The sequence below is a fragment of the Girardinichthys multiradiatus genome, chromosome 23 (genome assembly GCF_021462225.1).
Source record: "Girardinichthys multiradiatus isolate DD_20200921_A chromosome 23, DD_fGirMul_XY1, whole genome shotgun sequence".
Lineage (NCBI taxonomy): Eukaryota > Metazoa > Chordata > Actinopteri > Cyprinodontiformes > Goodeidae > Girardinichthys > Girardinichthys multiradiatus.
Genome location: NC_061815.1, coordinates 50913111 through 50929872, shown reverse-complemented (window position 1 = coordinate 50929872; position 16762 = coordinate 50913111). Strand labels below are relative to the sequence as shown.

The window sequence follows — 16762 nt, the reverse complement described above, 5'->3', positions numbered from 1 at the left end:
AGTCTCTCAAGGTCCGGCACATTCTGTAGTCTGGTCCAAAAGTCTCATTCGGAATAATTTCATCCAGTCCCAGCATGTTTTCCTCAGCTCTGTTTGACTGGAAATGGAGAAGGTAAGACTAGAGCTCTGCAGGGATCAGTGTGGAACCTTCTCAAGAACTTCTTCTCTCTTCGGTTCACACATGTTACAGCTGAATTAGTTCTTGTTCAAAGTTCAAAGTCACCACATTCATTCCCAGCAAAATGTATTGCTTGCAACATAGTTTATAACTTGTTAAAAGTTGAATCGGGTTTCACTCTGATTCCTCATCGGCTCTGATCCACACCTTTTCCATTGTTTCGATTCTTTCAGAGCTGCTTAAATCAAACATTCAGGCCCAACATCACCTAACAAATCTGCAGCTTTTGTCTTGTTAAACTGACACTGCATAAACAAAGGGATAAAGCTTCTTTTCTACCCCCTGCAGGCTGGGATATGGACCACAGTACCCTCCTGTGGTGCATGCCGAACCGGGCCTGAAGACAGGTCCAAACGTTTAAGTCTTTGATGATTAAGGACCTGGATTTGTGTTTCTATAAAAAAGCAATCAGGTCCTCACTACAATCCGAATGACCTGCAGACAGTGGCGGTATGAGCTTTAAAAGTCCAGACCGGATCCGGTAAGAGATCTGAGCCCAGAGTCTCTCAGAGCTCCTCACATTCCTGCCAAGGACTCCAAGCTTCAGGGTGATTCATTTAGCGACTCTGAAGAGGAGACGACAGAGATTCCTCTTGGTGAGGAGGAGTGGTTGACCTCGTTGCTAGGTGTAGTTGACCCTGTTGCCAGGAGTAAGGTTGTCTTCTAAGAGCTGTGATTGGTTGTTAAAAAATAAACCAAATGCAGTCCCAGTAATTAATCTCTCTCTCTATATATATATAAACCTACTAACATTTTACTGTAACCTTCTTGTTTAATGAGGTTTAGTTTGGTAAAATGACCAAAACAACGGAGAACAAAAGGTAGGGAAAGATTTTTCTTAGAAGCACGTCACTAGGAGCCACGTTTAGTCTTAGGATTCTTTGTGAATACGGACCCTGGTTCTAAAAAATGATTTAAAACACCAAAAACTTCTTCTAGCGAGACAGATCAGCCACAGGTATTCCCAGCAACAAGCAGTCCTCCCAGTAAGTCAGAGATCTCACCTGAAGCTGAACTTGTCCATGGACACAGACAGGTGTCTTGGCTGGCTGAAACACCTGTAGGTGTTCCGGTCGTCCATGGGGATCAGGTCTACATCGCTGAAGACAAAGCAGTTGTAGTCGTACTCCTTCAGAGCCTCCATGTAGCCCACATTCAGCAGCTTGGCCCGGTTGAAGATCTGATCCCCGTCCTGACACAAACACACACACACAGAGGTCAGGGGAGGCTCTGAAGTACTGAAGAATGGACTGTTTGGGCCTGTACTGGACTGGTTCTACTGGTGGGGTTCTTAGATGTCAGGACACACTGCCTCCTGCTACATTCAGAGGAACAGAGCAGCAGTCAGACTGGTTAACTGCTGCAGGGCTAATTTTTACCAGTTGAGGTTTCTGTTGAACTCAAATGTTCTGCAGCAGCAGCAGTCAGACTGACTGGGCCTCCTGACCCGCTGCACAACACCTGATGTTCCTCATCGGGTTCTCATCTGTCTACATTCATCCCACATCCTGCTGCAGTTTAATACACACCTGTAATTAAACATGGCCACAGATTGTTAACAGGTGAGAGGTCACGACTGTTTTAGTGGATCCGGAGCTAAATCATCCCAGATGTCCGGATCAAACCATCTGCATATCAGCCATGTTTATGAAATCTGCAGCCAGAACCGCTTCACCTGATGTAACTGGACTGCTATAAAACCTCCATCACAGTTAGCAGGAAGAATTTTTATTCATAGCAAAATATTTTATACCAACGTTTTGGAGAAGTGGATCCCTCAATCTAATGAAGAGCATGGCTGGAAACAGGTGGAGCTCAGACAGCGCAGCATGGGATACAGCATCAGCTGGTTCTGGTGAATGACTTTCGCGGGTAAAGGGTTCTACCAAGACCCTGAGGGCTTCTTTGTTTTTGGTCCAAAGAATGTATAACTGACATGACTGTACTCTCACCATTCCTCTTCACTCTGAACACCTCAGACCTCCAGGACCAGACAGACTCCTGTCATCTGCAGAAATACTCAGATGATTCTGGAGTCGTTGGTGGATCAGAGATGGACAAGAAGCTGAGTACAGGAAGGTGGTGGACCACTTTGTGGCATGGTGTGGAAACAATCATCTCATTTTGAACGTGACTAAAACAAAGGAGATGATTGTAGATTTTAAGAGAAACAGGAATAAGTCAAAAACTATTTCTATCATGGGAGAAGAAGTGGAGGTGGTGGAGGAGTATAAATACCTCGGTGTTCACCTGGACAACAAACTAGAGTGGAGATGCAACTGTGAAGCCATCTACAAGAAGGGACAGAGCAGACTGTACTTCTTGAAGAAGCTTAGGTCCTTTGGTGTTTGCAGCAAGATGCTGCAGATCTTCTATAAGTCTGTTGTGGAGAGTGTGATCTCTTCTGCCATCATCTGCTGGGGAAGCAGCATCAGAACCAGGGACTTAAAAAAGCTCAACAAGCTGATAAAAAAGGCTGGTTCTGTTCTGGAGACTCCTCTGGAACCTCTGGAGATCATTGTGGAAAGAAGGTTTCTTCATAAAATGAAGAACATTATGGAGAACCCTGAGCATCCTCTTCATCAGACTGTCCTACAATAACAGAGTGTCTTCAGTCAGAGGCTTCTTCAGATCTGCTGTAAGACGGAGCGCTACAGGAGATCCTTCCTCCCCACAGCCATCAGCATCTACAACGACTCTTTGAGGAAACCTTCATAATATGAGATATAACAACATTTAATTTCCCTTTGGGATTCATAAAGTATTTTTGAAATGAATCGAACTTAAATAAAGATCAGTTCTCAACCAGGTTCCACAAGAGCATGCATGAAACCTTGCTGATGTTTTGGACTCAGATCTAAATTTTATCAACCACAGAATGTTTTTACTAAATTAGATTATTGTCATCTTAACAAGAAACAGCAAGCCTTTCTCTTCAGTAGGTCAGATCTGCAAACAAAATCCCTCAGGCAGCTGAAGCTCATCCAAAACGCTGCTGCCAGAGTCCTGACCAACACCAGGAAAATAGATCATACCAGAACCGGTCTTGACTGAAGCTTAGTTTTGGATTTCAATTTAAAATGAAACCTGAATTTAGGTTTACCTTTTAAATCTAAATTAACATTTTATTTTCTGAGCTTATTAATATTTTCTTCGATGTCCTGTAAAGCGTCCTCTCTCTGCATTCATTTTTGCCAACAGTGTGTGATCCTTGGAGTAGTGTTACATTAAGGGGACCTATTATGCAAAATTCACTTTTTGATCGTTTTTATGCTTCCATTTGGGTCTCTTATGCTAACTTACAGTCTACTAATAGTCCAAACACACAAAAAATAAAATAATTCAGCCGTTTTCTGGTTATAAATGAATGCTTTATTGTTTCTAGAAAACGCGAGGTATCAAAAGGTGTGTAATTGTGACGTCACAGCTGAGTCCCGCCCCTGACTAGCTACTGAAGCGGAGCTCCACCCACTTGATTTCCAGTAGAGGATCACGTCTCGCCGGCTGGTTTTACCTTACAGGTGCTTTACAATGGCTGCCCTCGGAGACAGACGTTCTGTTGGCTGCAAAGACCCACATGTGTCCGTGGACATTCTGTCGGATAACGGAGGTTCGTGGCTTGATTTTATGTTTGAGGGCAATGTTCACATTGCTGAAGACAGAACTAGTCTGCATAAATCACTTCACCACGGACTGCTTTGAAAACTCACATCAGAACACGTCAGGATTTACAGAAAGACTGAAGAAATGTTCAGTCCCTGCTGTTGGTGGCAAATCTGCAGATGAAAGAAATCTAAGTACTGTTGTGTCTTATAAGTTTCTGTTTTGATTTCTAAGTGCTGATTGGGGGGCGTGGCCAGGTACAGCTAATTTGCATAATAAACGTGATAGAGTCCTAAAACAGCTCATTCTCAAAAAAGTGGAAACTGAAGAGGTGAAATCTCAATATCTGAGAAGGATTTTGCGTGGAAAATGTAATTAACGTGTTTGGTGTAGACCATAGACCTATTCCAAATGTTTAAAAGGAAGTATAATGGGTTATATTTAACAGGTGAGAGCCTGATGCACATTAATGATAACAACTGTTTTAACAGACATTTGCCTCATTTAGGAGCATCTCCAACTATCCTGTGGAGAGCAGGAATCATGCAGAACGTAGAATCAAACATTTAGGATCAATTTAAATCTATCTGCACATGTAAACGGGGTGGGTGTCAAGGAAGGAGTCCAGCTTTCTTCCATTAGTTCAGTGGGTCAAGGAAATGTGAGTGGATCCACTTGTCGGACTTAAGTGTTCACCATGTTTTTAGTAGGAGATCTATGCGGGTCTTTGTACATGAGGCCCAAACCCTGACAGGTATTTAGGTGAAGGGATGTTGAGATGCTTTCTGATCCTGTCAGTTAACAAGGTTACCATGGTAACCCGTCCATTGTTTAAGGCAGCTACATGTTATTGGTCTCTAGTTCAGATATGACTGAACTGAGCTAAGCATGGCTGCAACATTCAGGTTCTTAACTGTTTAATTTTTTTAAAACAACTTCCTGTGACATCAGACGACCACTTCCTGTTTGCAGATCAATAAGTGTTAGTACACAGCTCCCACTGTCTCACCTGGACAGGTAATCCATCAGCTCAGCAGGTTCAGACCTGTAACATCTTTAATTAACCTGTGATTTAACCCACCTAATTTTGGTTTACCTGTCAGGTGAGTTCAGGTGGCAGAAACAGAAACAAGCAGGAGACAGGAACAAGAGAAGAAGAAAGCTGAATTACCGTAGTGACCCCTTATCAACACCCGCTGCCACTGGCAAAGACCAAGAAGAGGCGGGTCTCAGCAGCTCCACAATCACAGCCATTGGTCAGAAAGGCCTGACATGCATAGAGAGGGGACGGGTCAGGTGAAAGGGAGGAGCTTAAGCTGAGGAGGACGAGCAGAAGGAGAGGAAGCAGAAACAAGAAGAACATGGTAAGTCAGAGTAGCAGCAGAGTGAACAGAGTTTAGAGTCACAGTGACATCACAAAATCACAGTCAGTAAACACACATGGTTACCATGGATACTGCATGAATCATGTTTTATTTCTGCATCAGTCTGTGAGTGTGCACACACACTATGCATGCACCTGGATCACTGTCCACATCTGTGGACCAACCAAACCAGAACCACATGCAGAGTCCTGGTCTGTGGTCCTACAGGACGTCTGTGGGCTCCCACTGAGCTGCTAAATTATTCAACTCACCTGTGGACAGGTGTAAACTGATCCCAGCCCAGCCCACAGGTAGAGGTACAACAGGTGAGCAGCTGCTCATCTAGCTGAAGGAAAACATGCAGCTCGCCGCTTTGAGGCCAGCAGTCAATAACAACTCTCATGCTCCGGTCAGGGGATGACACCGTTACCTGGCTACAAGCCCCGCCTCTTCACCTGAAGGCCCCTGCTGTCAGTGGATTCATCAGAAAACACCTGGATCAGTCCAACAGCATGAGCTACAGCTCAAAGCAGGGAGCAGATCTTCAGGACGGACTGATGTGCAGATATTTAGAGAACATTACCAGCAGATATTCCACTCTGACCTATTTTCACCCAGCAGTGAATTTGTATGTTTTTCAGCTAAATCCAGTAAATCCTGACCTCACTCTGAACTAATCCGACTCTGTTCCCAGATCTGAAGGCTTGAAGGAGCTCCCCCACCACTCCCAGAACAAAGACCTGTGACCTGAAAGGTGACTCGCCTGTTTTAACCCACCCGTGTGCTGAAGCTTAGAACTGGGCCAATCAGGTCTCCATAAGCCTGTCTTTATAAAATCTGCTGTCAAAATCAGATAAGTGTCTAAATTATGTTAAACCCACCATGTTGACCAGGTGGTTCAGAGTAAACTGGGGCTTTCTGCACCATGTTCTACATCAGTAGTGATGGTTCTGCTTTGACCCAGTGCAAACACCAGTTTACTTGGTCTGGTTTAGTTAACCCACTGTAAGTTAAACTGGTTCAGAACTCAGCTTAAACAGGAAAACCCAACAAGAACTGAGTCACAAGTTAATCTGGCACTGAAGGTAAAAGTCTTCCGCTCAGAGTCTACAGGTCTGAGTGTGGATCAACGGGTCAGTCTTTGGGTCAGTTCAGTCACTGGGGCAACAGGTGAGTTGTTGGTACCTGGTTTATGACGTACACGCCGTAGTCGAGCTGCTGCCTCTGCAGAATGGGATGCAGGTAGTACAGCCAGAACTTCAGGTGTTCATCTCGTTTGCGGAACGGAATGATGATGGCGACCTTCTGCAGCGCCAGGCAGTCTTTGGGTTTGGAGCGTCCGCCCAGCTGGATGTTGGGGTTGTCCTTCTTGATCTGCTCCAGGCTCACGGGGATGTTGAACTCTACCCTTAGAGGACCCACTGAGAACACGGGGAGAGAGAGAAGTTAAATCATCTGAGAAATTTCTTTGGACGTTTGATAAAACAGACTGCAGCTGCTCGACCTCTGACTGACTCCATGTGGAGACGCAGAAGGAAGCTTCAGCTAACATTACAGCAGAATCCATCCATAAATTCATTTTCAGGATTCATTTCAGAGCTAGAAACCAAAGACTGCCACGCAGAGAAACTGCTCTGAAGTTTCAGTTTGTTCATAGGCAGAAAGAAATTTGCATCTACAAAAAAACATCTGAACTAAAACACGACAAAACTCAAAGTTTCTGTTTCTGTGTGACACCCTAAAGGTACCAGTGTGAACCCTAACCCAGATTTTAGCCTTGTTGGAATTATGATTATTGATGAATTAATATTCATCAAGAATTATAATTAAAAATCATAATTTGACTAAATTAATTTCTTAACCAAAATCCTCATTTATGAATCGAGACCAGAGATGTCTTCTGGGTTTGTAATTGTGGCTCAACGCCTTTGATAATTACAACCGTTAAATACTCAGTAATAATTAATAACTATTACCAGAGATGTCACTGTTTAATCGACCGTTTCTGCTGAAACGTGGGGAACTTTGACCTTATCTTGACTGACGAATCACTCTTACACAAAATAAACACAAAATGCCTTCTCTTTATCTATGTGAAAATTTATTATACCAATCAGCCTGATACAATCAACTCTTCAATCCAATAATCGAGTTCTACACAAAAAGGGGGTAAAATATCTCACTAAACAAAATAACGCAAAACAGCAGTGAGTGTGTATGGGATCAAACCAGCAGTTATGGCAAAAATGATAATATGACAAAAGGGAATATGGTGTTGAACGAAGCTTTGGGAGCGCAGCCTGCCAGAAAGTGTAGCTCAGTGAGATGCAGGCAGTCATAAACCTTCCCCCCCAGCAGGGTTGTAAACCCAGAGGACAAAGAGTTATAAAACTTTTGGTGGCAAGCTAGTAAGCAGTAATGTTGAAGACAAAGAAAATGGTGAATTTCCTCATGAGGTTATTATAACAGTCCAGTTTCACAGCGCACCTGCGCGCAGGTGTTTGCACGGTAAAGACACACTTGCGAGACACAGCGGTCTCCGAAAGTACCAGCAAGTTTCAAAACAATGGCATGCACATACAATTCAGAACACATTAGACTCTAAATGGCGACTAATCGCACTAAGACCTCCTACTCTATCCTGCCCACGCTATTCCTAATAAAAAAATAAAAAATAAAAGGATGAGTTTTACTTTGTTGAAGTCTTCCTTCTGAGCAGAGGGAGAGAGAAGGAAGGGGAAAGTTGGAAGTTACTGCGCGTCCACAGTTAACTTCGGGAAGAGCGGTCAATCTTCGTCCTTTGTCCTCCTTGGCGAAAAGGAAAAATATGATCTGACCATCAGCAGTCGACTAGAACTGAGCAAGAAGGGAAAGTTGAGTCTCCTTGAAACTCTGTGGTTTTGGTTACGTGTTAAACTCACATCTTCAATCGGCAAAGTGAAATTTCTGGCCTTCTCATTCCAGATACCTCGTTCATGAATTTTTCAATGGTCAATGAAGGAGAATAAATGAAGACTCCACGTGGGACCTCTTATTCTCCAGACGATGCTTCAGTTGCGTGGTAACCGTGTCAAGGTCTCCAGCTGAAGGCAGCTTCTTTCAAACGTTCACCTTCCTATGTTGCCTCCTGTGACGTCAGACCTAGGACGGGCCCGTTATATCAGCCGCAGTGGCCGCTGGGTTTTGTAGGACAGACTATCCTGCGGTACAAAATGGCCGATGACGTTGGAAAGGCATAGTGGCATCAAGCAACGTGCAAATGGTCCATATTCAGCAAACAAGTGGTCCAACAGCCTCTAACCTGATTGGACAGTCACAGTCAGAGACCGACCTGACCAATCAGTGACTCACCTGACCAATCAGTGACTGACCTGACCAATTAGTGACCGACCTGACCAATCAAAGACCGACCTGACCAATCAAAGACCGACCTGACCAATCAGTGACTGACCTGACCAATTAGTGACCGACCTGACCAATCAAAGACCGACCTGACCAATCAAAGACCAACCTGACCAATCAGTGACTGACCAATCAAAGACCGACCTGACCAATCAAAGACCGACCTGACCAATCAGTGACTGACCTGACCAATTAGTGACTGACCTGACCAATCAAAGACCGACCTGACCAATCAAAGACCGACCTGACCAATAAAAGACCGACCTGACCAATCAGTGACTGACCAGACCAATTAGTGACCGACCTGACCAATCAAAGACCGACCTGACCAATCAGTGACTGACCTGATCTAAGCACTCTTATTGAACTAACAGAGAATCACCTCAGAGATTCTCAGAGGTTGTTATTGTCAGAAGCAGCAGAGCAGAAATAGTTACTCCTCCCCAGGTCTGAGCACCAGCTCAGCTCATAAAGGCACTTAAACAAATGGAGCCAACAGCCTGGACCACCATCTAGCAGAATTAACATCTGAACATGAATTTCCTCAAGATTAATAACCAACATGAACTCCAGCCTGATGCTTCAGTCCCAAACAGCTCAGCTGGAGTGGACCGTTTCCTGACTGAGAACATGATTTGGTTACAGCATACAGATGCAGATGCTGCAGGCTTGCAGACTAAGCTCAGCCTGTTCTATGTGTGCTCACAGAACCATGAACGGAGCTACGTTTTCTGCTAGAACTCACATTTATTATAGAAGAAGCTGTTTTAGGGCTGCTCTGTTCTTCTGTTTCTGCATGAAAGAAACCATCTGCACATCTGCAGCATTCTTGTTTTAACTTTGCAGAGTTTTAGGTCGTCTTTTTACAGGTCCTTGACATCTAGCAGCTTTTTCATGAGGAACTCCAGGTTTCCATTATTGTCCAAGCATGGGTCAGCACAGCAGATGTCAGTGAACCTTCCAGCCAACTGTTATCATCTGCTCCACCTCCTCATGGGTGGCCAACCATGGCTCCTGCACAGCTGGATGATCATTCAAGTGTTTGCAGGTCTGTGGTTTGAAAGTCCGATCTAAGATCCTGGCAGTTAAAAAGTGTTTTCTACACTGATCCAAACCTGGTTCCAAACTTTTTGAGGGAGAACAGTTCCTGGGCCTATTACTGAGCAGAACCGAGGCGTAAATGGACACAAACATAGTCGGGATTTTCTACTGATGGGTTCAAACCGGGTCCAGAACCTTCTGCTCTGGTTAGACTCTTATTCTTTCAAAATAAGGCAAAACTGGAGAACATTCAAATAGCTAAAATCCAATCAGAAGGCGTCCTGTGAATTATACTGATTCTGTTTTATAGAACCGCTCTGCCAGCAAAAAATCAAAGCAAGATCCTGTCTGGGTCCCATCTGCTGTGCTCATGTTCAGAACCAGCTTGATTTTCAGGCCTTTTGGTCCACCTGAGAAGCCTTCCTGTAGTAAACTATAAATTCATGAGCTTTGTCCATTATCTTGTTGGGTTCTACAGACCAGAGGAAACCAACTCATCACAGCAGCACAGATGTCCAGGGTGTGGAACGCTGTACACAGAAGATGACTGGAAACACGTCAGAAGTCAGGTGATCAGATTTCTCTCCAACAGGATCAATAATCTTTTAGTTATATATAAATAAAGCTTATAGTTAGAGTGGCTTAGGTTATCCTGAGCTATCTCTGTAGTTAATCTGCTATAGGCTTAGGCCTAATAACGACCACTTTCACCCTCTATGTTACATTCTCATACTACTCTCCAATTTTACATTATTTGCTGTTATTTCAGCTTTGAACTCTATATTCTCCCTCTCTTTTTAATCTTTCTAGAAGCTACACCTGGCCTGACTCTGTGTTTAGCTGTGGCACCTTCCTGGAGGGGGACATTGGCTGAGCTTCTGCTGGCAACAACTTACTGCTCTCCTTCTAACAGATGACCCACATGGCCCTGTCTTTCAGTGTTTAAATGGTGAATGGACTGAACTTATATAGCCCTTTTCCAGTCATACAGACCGCTCAAAGCGCTTTACACTAGAGCCACATTCACCCAATTGCACTCACTAACGTTCACACACTGATACGCAGATCAGTAGGCAACTTGAGGTTAAGTGCCTTGCCCAGGGGCACATCAACCTATGGCAGGAGGAAGCTGGAATCGAACCCACAACCTTCTGATTGCAAGACGACTACTCTTCCTACTGAGCTACAGTTGCCACATCTGAGGGAGGGATGGAAACATTCAGTTTAACCCTTTCTCTCTCCTAGACATGGCGATTGGCTGAGCTTCTACTGCAACTAACTCTATGTTCTCTCTTTCATCCTCTAGACTTGAAAACTGGCTCAGAGTTCATCTGCTTAGTTGTCTTTCTCTCCTAGATGAAGCCTCTAAAGGAGCTACAACCATTAATGCGTTATGTTACTTTTTATTCTCATAGAAAGTACTCCTAGATCAGTGCTTCTGTGTTCTTTTTATGTCTGTGCTCCAGAACCAGGCTCAGTCCTCTCACACTGAGCCTGGTTCTGGTTCTGCTGGAGGTTTCTTCCTCTCCACTGTCTCTACATGCTCATCCAGGAGGATCAAATGCTGAAAGTCACTGACTGGATGCAATTTGCTGGGTTTCCTTAGATAGAAAAACTTTTTTGATAATTAGAATTAATTGGAATATATGAACCTGAGATGAAATCTGTATGATTGGATTGAATGGGCTATGTGCAGGTAGGAACGTGACGCAATTTCCGCAAAAAAATCAGGATGGTTGTTAACATCCGGTAGTCGCTGAAAGCGCCCGCTGTGCTAGCTAGTCACCTCACCGCTCTTGTAAATCTTTTTGTTATTTATATGTGAGTCTCTTCTACTCATCAACTGTCCATTTACATGTCCTAAACATGACATGCAAACGGGCAAAATTGTTGTTTCAACAACGTACGGAGAGCAGGTCCAACCACCACCGCTGTGTGCCATTCTGCACTGCATCAACAAGACCAATTCTTACCTGAGCTTCCACACCTTTCCAAAGGACTCCATATTGCAGAAGCAATGGGCTGTTAAGATCAGGAGAGATCATTTTATCGTCACCAATACTTCCCGAGTGTGCTCTCGACATTTTGTTACTGCTGATCTGATCGAGCCTCTCACTCCTGCTGGACGTCGACGACTGCAACCTGGAGCTGTTCCTGTGCTTTTTCAATGGAATAACTATAATATTCCAACACCACGACTTGGAGTATGGGAAAGAACAGAGCGTCCACCGATCTAACAGTGATGCAGACTGACCCTGATGAAGATGACCCAGGGTCCTGTCATGAACATGACTACTGAGCCTGCTGCCCTTCATCTCTCCCTCAACGAAAACGAGGAGATCTCAAATCTCCAAAAACAGATAGAGGACTTGACCGTCAGCAGCAAGTTCTGTTTGGAGAGGTTTTCTGCGTCTGATGAGGACATACGATTCTTTACCAGATAATTAAAATATCCACAGTGTGTGAGTTAGAACCATAGATCAGCAGAGCTATTACATGAAGAGCAGTAAAAATAACATTATCTGGGTGGACTATACTGACTATACTTCTTTAATGTCCTAGAGTTGACAATTAAGATCAAATGACTACATATTTATAAATCAGTGAGTATTGCTGGGAATTATGTCAAGCTTGTTTTGGTTATCAGAGATGATCTGAGTTATGACTGGTGATTACTGACTGTAATTTCAACCAAGCAAGTTAGAACAATTGGAGGCAGCTCATGTCATCTGTCTGACAGTGAAGTGATAGTAATCCATACATTAGATGAGAGGCACAGGACAATGTGAGGAGATAGTATAAGTATTGAATGGGCCTTCTCTGGGGTCTGAAATAAGATGTGAATGAATTAGCCTGATCAATATAACTTATATGTTTCACAGATTTGCAAGTCATGCCCACCTGATGGGTTTGTGGAAGCAAATAGAGCCATCCACCCTCAACATTATACGAGTTAGAAGGACACAGAGCGTCACAAAGACTGATCAAGTTCCTCACTCTGCCAGTGCAACGGTAAATGTTTTCCTGTGGTCCTTACAAAGCATTGTTTTTTCTTCTTAGTTTATGAATCATTTTATTTTTTTAATCATTTGATCACTTTATTATTCATTTTTATCAATCATTTTACGACCTTTAATACCTATTGTTTTCTTATTTCTTATTATTTCTTATTTATTTTCTTATTGTTTTCAATGCACATCGTAAACGGTAAACTTCGGTAACTCCAAGAGGCACCTTGTGAACTTCGTAGACTCAGCCATAAAACCGGCACTTCCGCATACCGACCGGAAACATCGTACCATCCTCACGCTAAATGAGGAAGTGATGCTCTTTGTGAAGAGCCTTGAGACGACATGTGTTGTGAATTGACGCTATATAGATAAAACTGAACTGAATCGAATAATCTGAGCAGGCTTTAACATCATCGTTACCTAGGAGACAGTAACGATGATGCACACCTGAGGGAGGGATGGAAACATTCAGCACACTTGAGAAGGTGTCCTGAGGGAGATTTTGTCCTGAAGGTAACGTGGAACTAATGAGCGTAAAAACACACACAGACACACACACAACACACACACAGACACACACATACACACACAGACACACACACACACACAGACACACACACACACAGACACACACACAGACACACACACACACACACACACAGACACACACACACACACAGACACAGACACACACACACACACACACACAGACACAGACACACACACACACAGACACACACACACACACACACACACACACACACACAGACACAGACACACACACACACACACACACAGACACACACACACACACACACACACACAACACACACACACACAGACACACACACACAACACACACACACACACACACACAACACACACACACACAGACACACACAACACACAGACACACAACACACAGACACACACACACACACACACACAGACACACACACACAACACACACACACACACACACACAACACACACACACACAGACACACACAACACACAGACACACACACAGACACACACACACACACACACACACACAACACACACACACACAGACACACACACACAACACACACACACACACACACACAACACACACACACACAGACACACACAACACACAGACACACAACACACAGACACACACACACACACACACACAGACACACACACACACACACACACACACAACACACACACACACAGACACACACACACAACACACACACACACACACACACAACACACACACACACAGACACACACAACACACAGACACACAACACACAGACACACACACACACACACACAGACACACACACACAACACACACACACACACACACACAACACACACACACACAGACACACACAACACACAGACACACACACACACACAACACACACACACACACAGTACAACTGTTTCTGGGACCTATTGGACCATTGATCATTCTGACGCTTTTACCTCTGGTACTAAAATCATCCTCTGGTTCTGTGTGATTCTCAGATAAAACACAACTTGGATTATTTTCTTATAGCTGTTAAACTCCGTAATGAGGTCCAAAGAACCTCAGAGGGGTTCTGTTAAGCCTGGACAACATCAGGATTATGAGATAAACCCTTATCCTTCGAACCGAACTCACCCAGCAGGGGTGACGTTTCTGGACATTTTTCAAGCTGCTTCACCGGCTTCTCCGTAGTGATCTGATCCGGTTCGTACAGCTGGCGCTCCTCCTTCCTCCGGGTCGCGGTATCCCTCTGTTCGGTTCTGGAGCTGCTGGCAGGGAGCAGGGCGTGTCTGGGCCGGGTTAGGTTGGTGTGGGACTGCTGGTTCTGGGCGAAGGAAAACCGGATGTCTAGGGTTCGGACGTAGAAAAAGAAGGTGACGGAGATGTGGAGGAAGCAGAGCAGAACCACCAACTTGCAGGTTCGATGGATCAAGGTAAAGTCTGCGGCCATCCTGACGACTCGGTTTCGGGTCCTGAAACAGTTCTGATTCGTCGCTATCTGCTCTCACATTCCATCTTCATCTATTTGGGACAGAATTCCAGGTTTTCCAGCAGAGTTCGGTCAGAAACCCAAGAAGAGGCCAGAAACTAGTGCAGAAGGTCGCTGAAAGTTAGGGGCTGTCGCTAGCAGTTAGCTTCCTGCCTGTTCGTGTCCAAAGGTCAGAAAAACGGCTCAGAAAGACCCAGAATTTGGACCAAATTCCCGTTTAAAAGCTCATAGAGACACCAGCAATCTCACAGCTCCAGAAAAGAAACCGACTAACGAGCTGTAACCGGTGAAAGACGCTGGGAGCGATCAGGGACCATCGAGACAGAGTTTCTGACGACTCAGTGTCCCGGTGACGTCATGCACAACACTACCGGGTGGTTTTTCAAAATAAAAGTCGAATGGAAAGGAAATGAAAGTCAGCACATCCACATAAACTCCAGGACCAAAGTTGTTTCCAACTAGAACTGATTTTGACAAAATTTCCCAATTTCACCAAATAAACTACAAAAACTTAGAAGAAATCGTACAGCAACTAAGCTCTTCTTCCTGCTGTCTCGATGTTTTACCCACAGCTTTCCTTAAGAAAGCTTTGCCTGTAATAACATCTGATTTAACACAAATAATAAACACGTCCCTTTTATCAGGTGTTTTCCTCCAGGCTCTGAAAACAGCAATTATCAAACCTCTATTGAAAAATTTACTTTTTTGTGTCAGTAGGTAACTTTACATCAGAGACACAAAAATAACATGTGGCGTTCCCCAAGGGTCCATCTTAGGTCCCCTCCTATTCAATATCTACATGCTCCCCCTAACTCAGATTTTAATAAACAACAACGTAAGTTATCATAACTATGCAGACGACACACAGCTATACGTTATGATGTCACCAGGTGACCATGAACCCATTCAAGCGCTGGGTAAATGCTTAGAAGAAATCAATGCATGGATGGGCCTAAATTTTCTTCAGCTGAATCAAAACAAAACTGAAGTAATAATCTTTGGACCAAAGAAAGAGCGTTTAAAAGTTAGCACACAGCTTCATTTAATACAGCTAGAAACCACCAGTCAGGCTCAAAACCTGGGTGTAGTGATGGACTCAGACCTGAACCTTCAGAGGAACATAAAGACAGTAACAAGGTCGACCTTCTATCACCTAAAGAACATCTCCAGGATTAAAGGACTAATGTCTCAGCAGAACCATGAAAAACTAATTCATGCGTTCATCTTTAGTAGAATTGATTACTGCAACGGTGTCTTCACAGGTCTGCCTAAAAAGTGGATCAGACAGCTGCAGTTGATCCAGAACGCTGCTGCCCTCGTCCTCACTAGAACTAAGAATAGTGGAGCACATCGGCCCGGTTCTAAAGTCCCTACACTGGCTCCCTGTAGCTCAGAGAATAGACTTTAAAATACTTCTGTTAGTCTATAAATCACTGAATGGCTTAGCACCAAAATACATTACAGACTTGTCAGTGGATCAACCAGCCAGAACTCTCAGGTCTTCTGGCTCAAATCTACTCTGCAGAACCAGAACCAGAACCAGAACCAAACATGGAGAAGCAGCTTTTAGTTCTTATGCTCCACTAACCTGGAATAAACTGCCAGAAAACTGGAAAAGCACCGAAACCCTAAGTTGCTTTAAATCAAGATTAAAAACTTATTTGTTTAGAGTGGCCTTTGACTGGGCCATTCAGGCATGATTAGTTGCGTTTTCAGTCCAATTTTCCTAACATTTTCTTGTCCATCATTCTATTCTCTTTATTTTATTTGACTTTTTTAAATTACCTCTGTTGTTTGATTTTATCATTTGATTTGTTTTTCTGTCTCTGTATCTGTGTTTATTTGCTTTGTAATTGTATGTACGGCGCTTTGAGTGTCTCGTTGCTGAAAAGGGCTGTATAAATAAACTTATCTTACATGCTCAGGAGGAGTGAATGCTGCAAGTCACTGACTGGATGCAATCTGCTGGGTTTCCTTAGATAGAAAAACGTTTTATCCAATTTGAATAAATAACTGAATCTGACTGAACTGTTCAATGATTACGATTAATTGGAATGTATGAACCTGACTGTTGGGAAGAACCTTGAGACGACATGTGTTGTGAATTGGCGCTATAGAAATAAACTGAATTGAATTAATGGTAGT

At 43.7% G+C, this 16762-nt stretch overlaps 1 protein-coding gene across 1 annotated transcript in view; it reads right to left on the bottom strand.

Annotated features, from left to right (window-relative positions):
• b4galt1l (DP-Gal:betaGlcNAc beta 1,4- galactosyltransferase, polypeptide 1, like) overlaps positions 1–14990 on the bottom strand; it is a 19664-nt gene extending 4674 nt beyond the window's left edge. The window contains exons 1-3 of the mRNA XM_047353111.1: positions 14263–14990; positions 6331–6566; positions 1183–1370 (exon numbers count right to left, since the gene is read on the bottom strand). Of these exons, the coding sequence (XP_047209067.1) occupies positions 1183–1370; positions 6331–6566; positions 14263–14578 (740 nt within the window). The 5' untranslated portion in view covers positions 14579–14990. The remainder of the gene's footprint in view (positions 1–1182; positions 1371–6330; positions 6567–14262) is intronic.
• Between the last annotated feature and the right edge of the window lie 1772 nt (positions 14991–16762).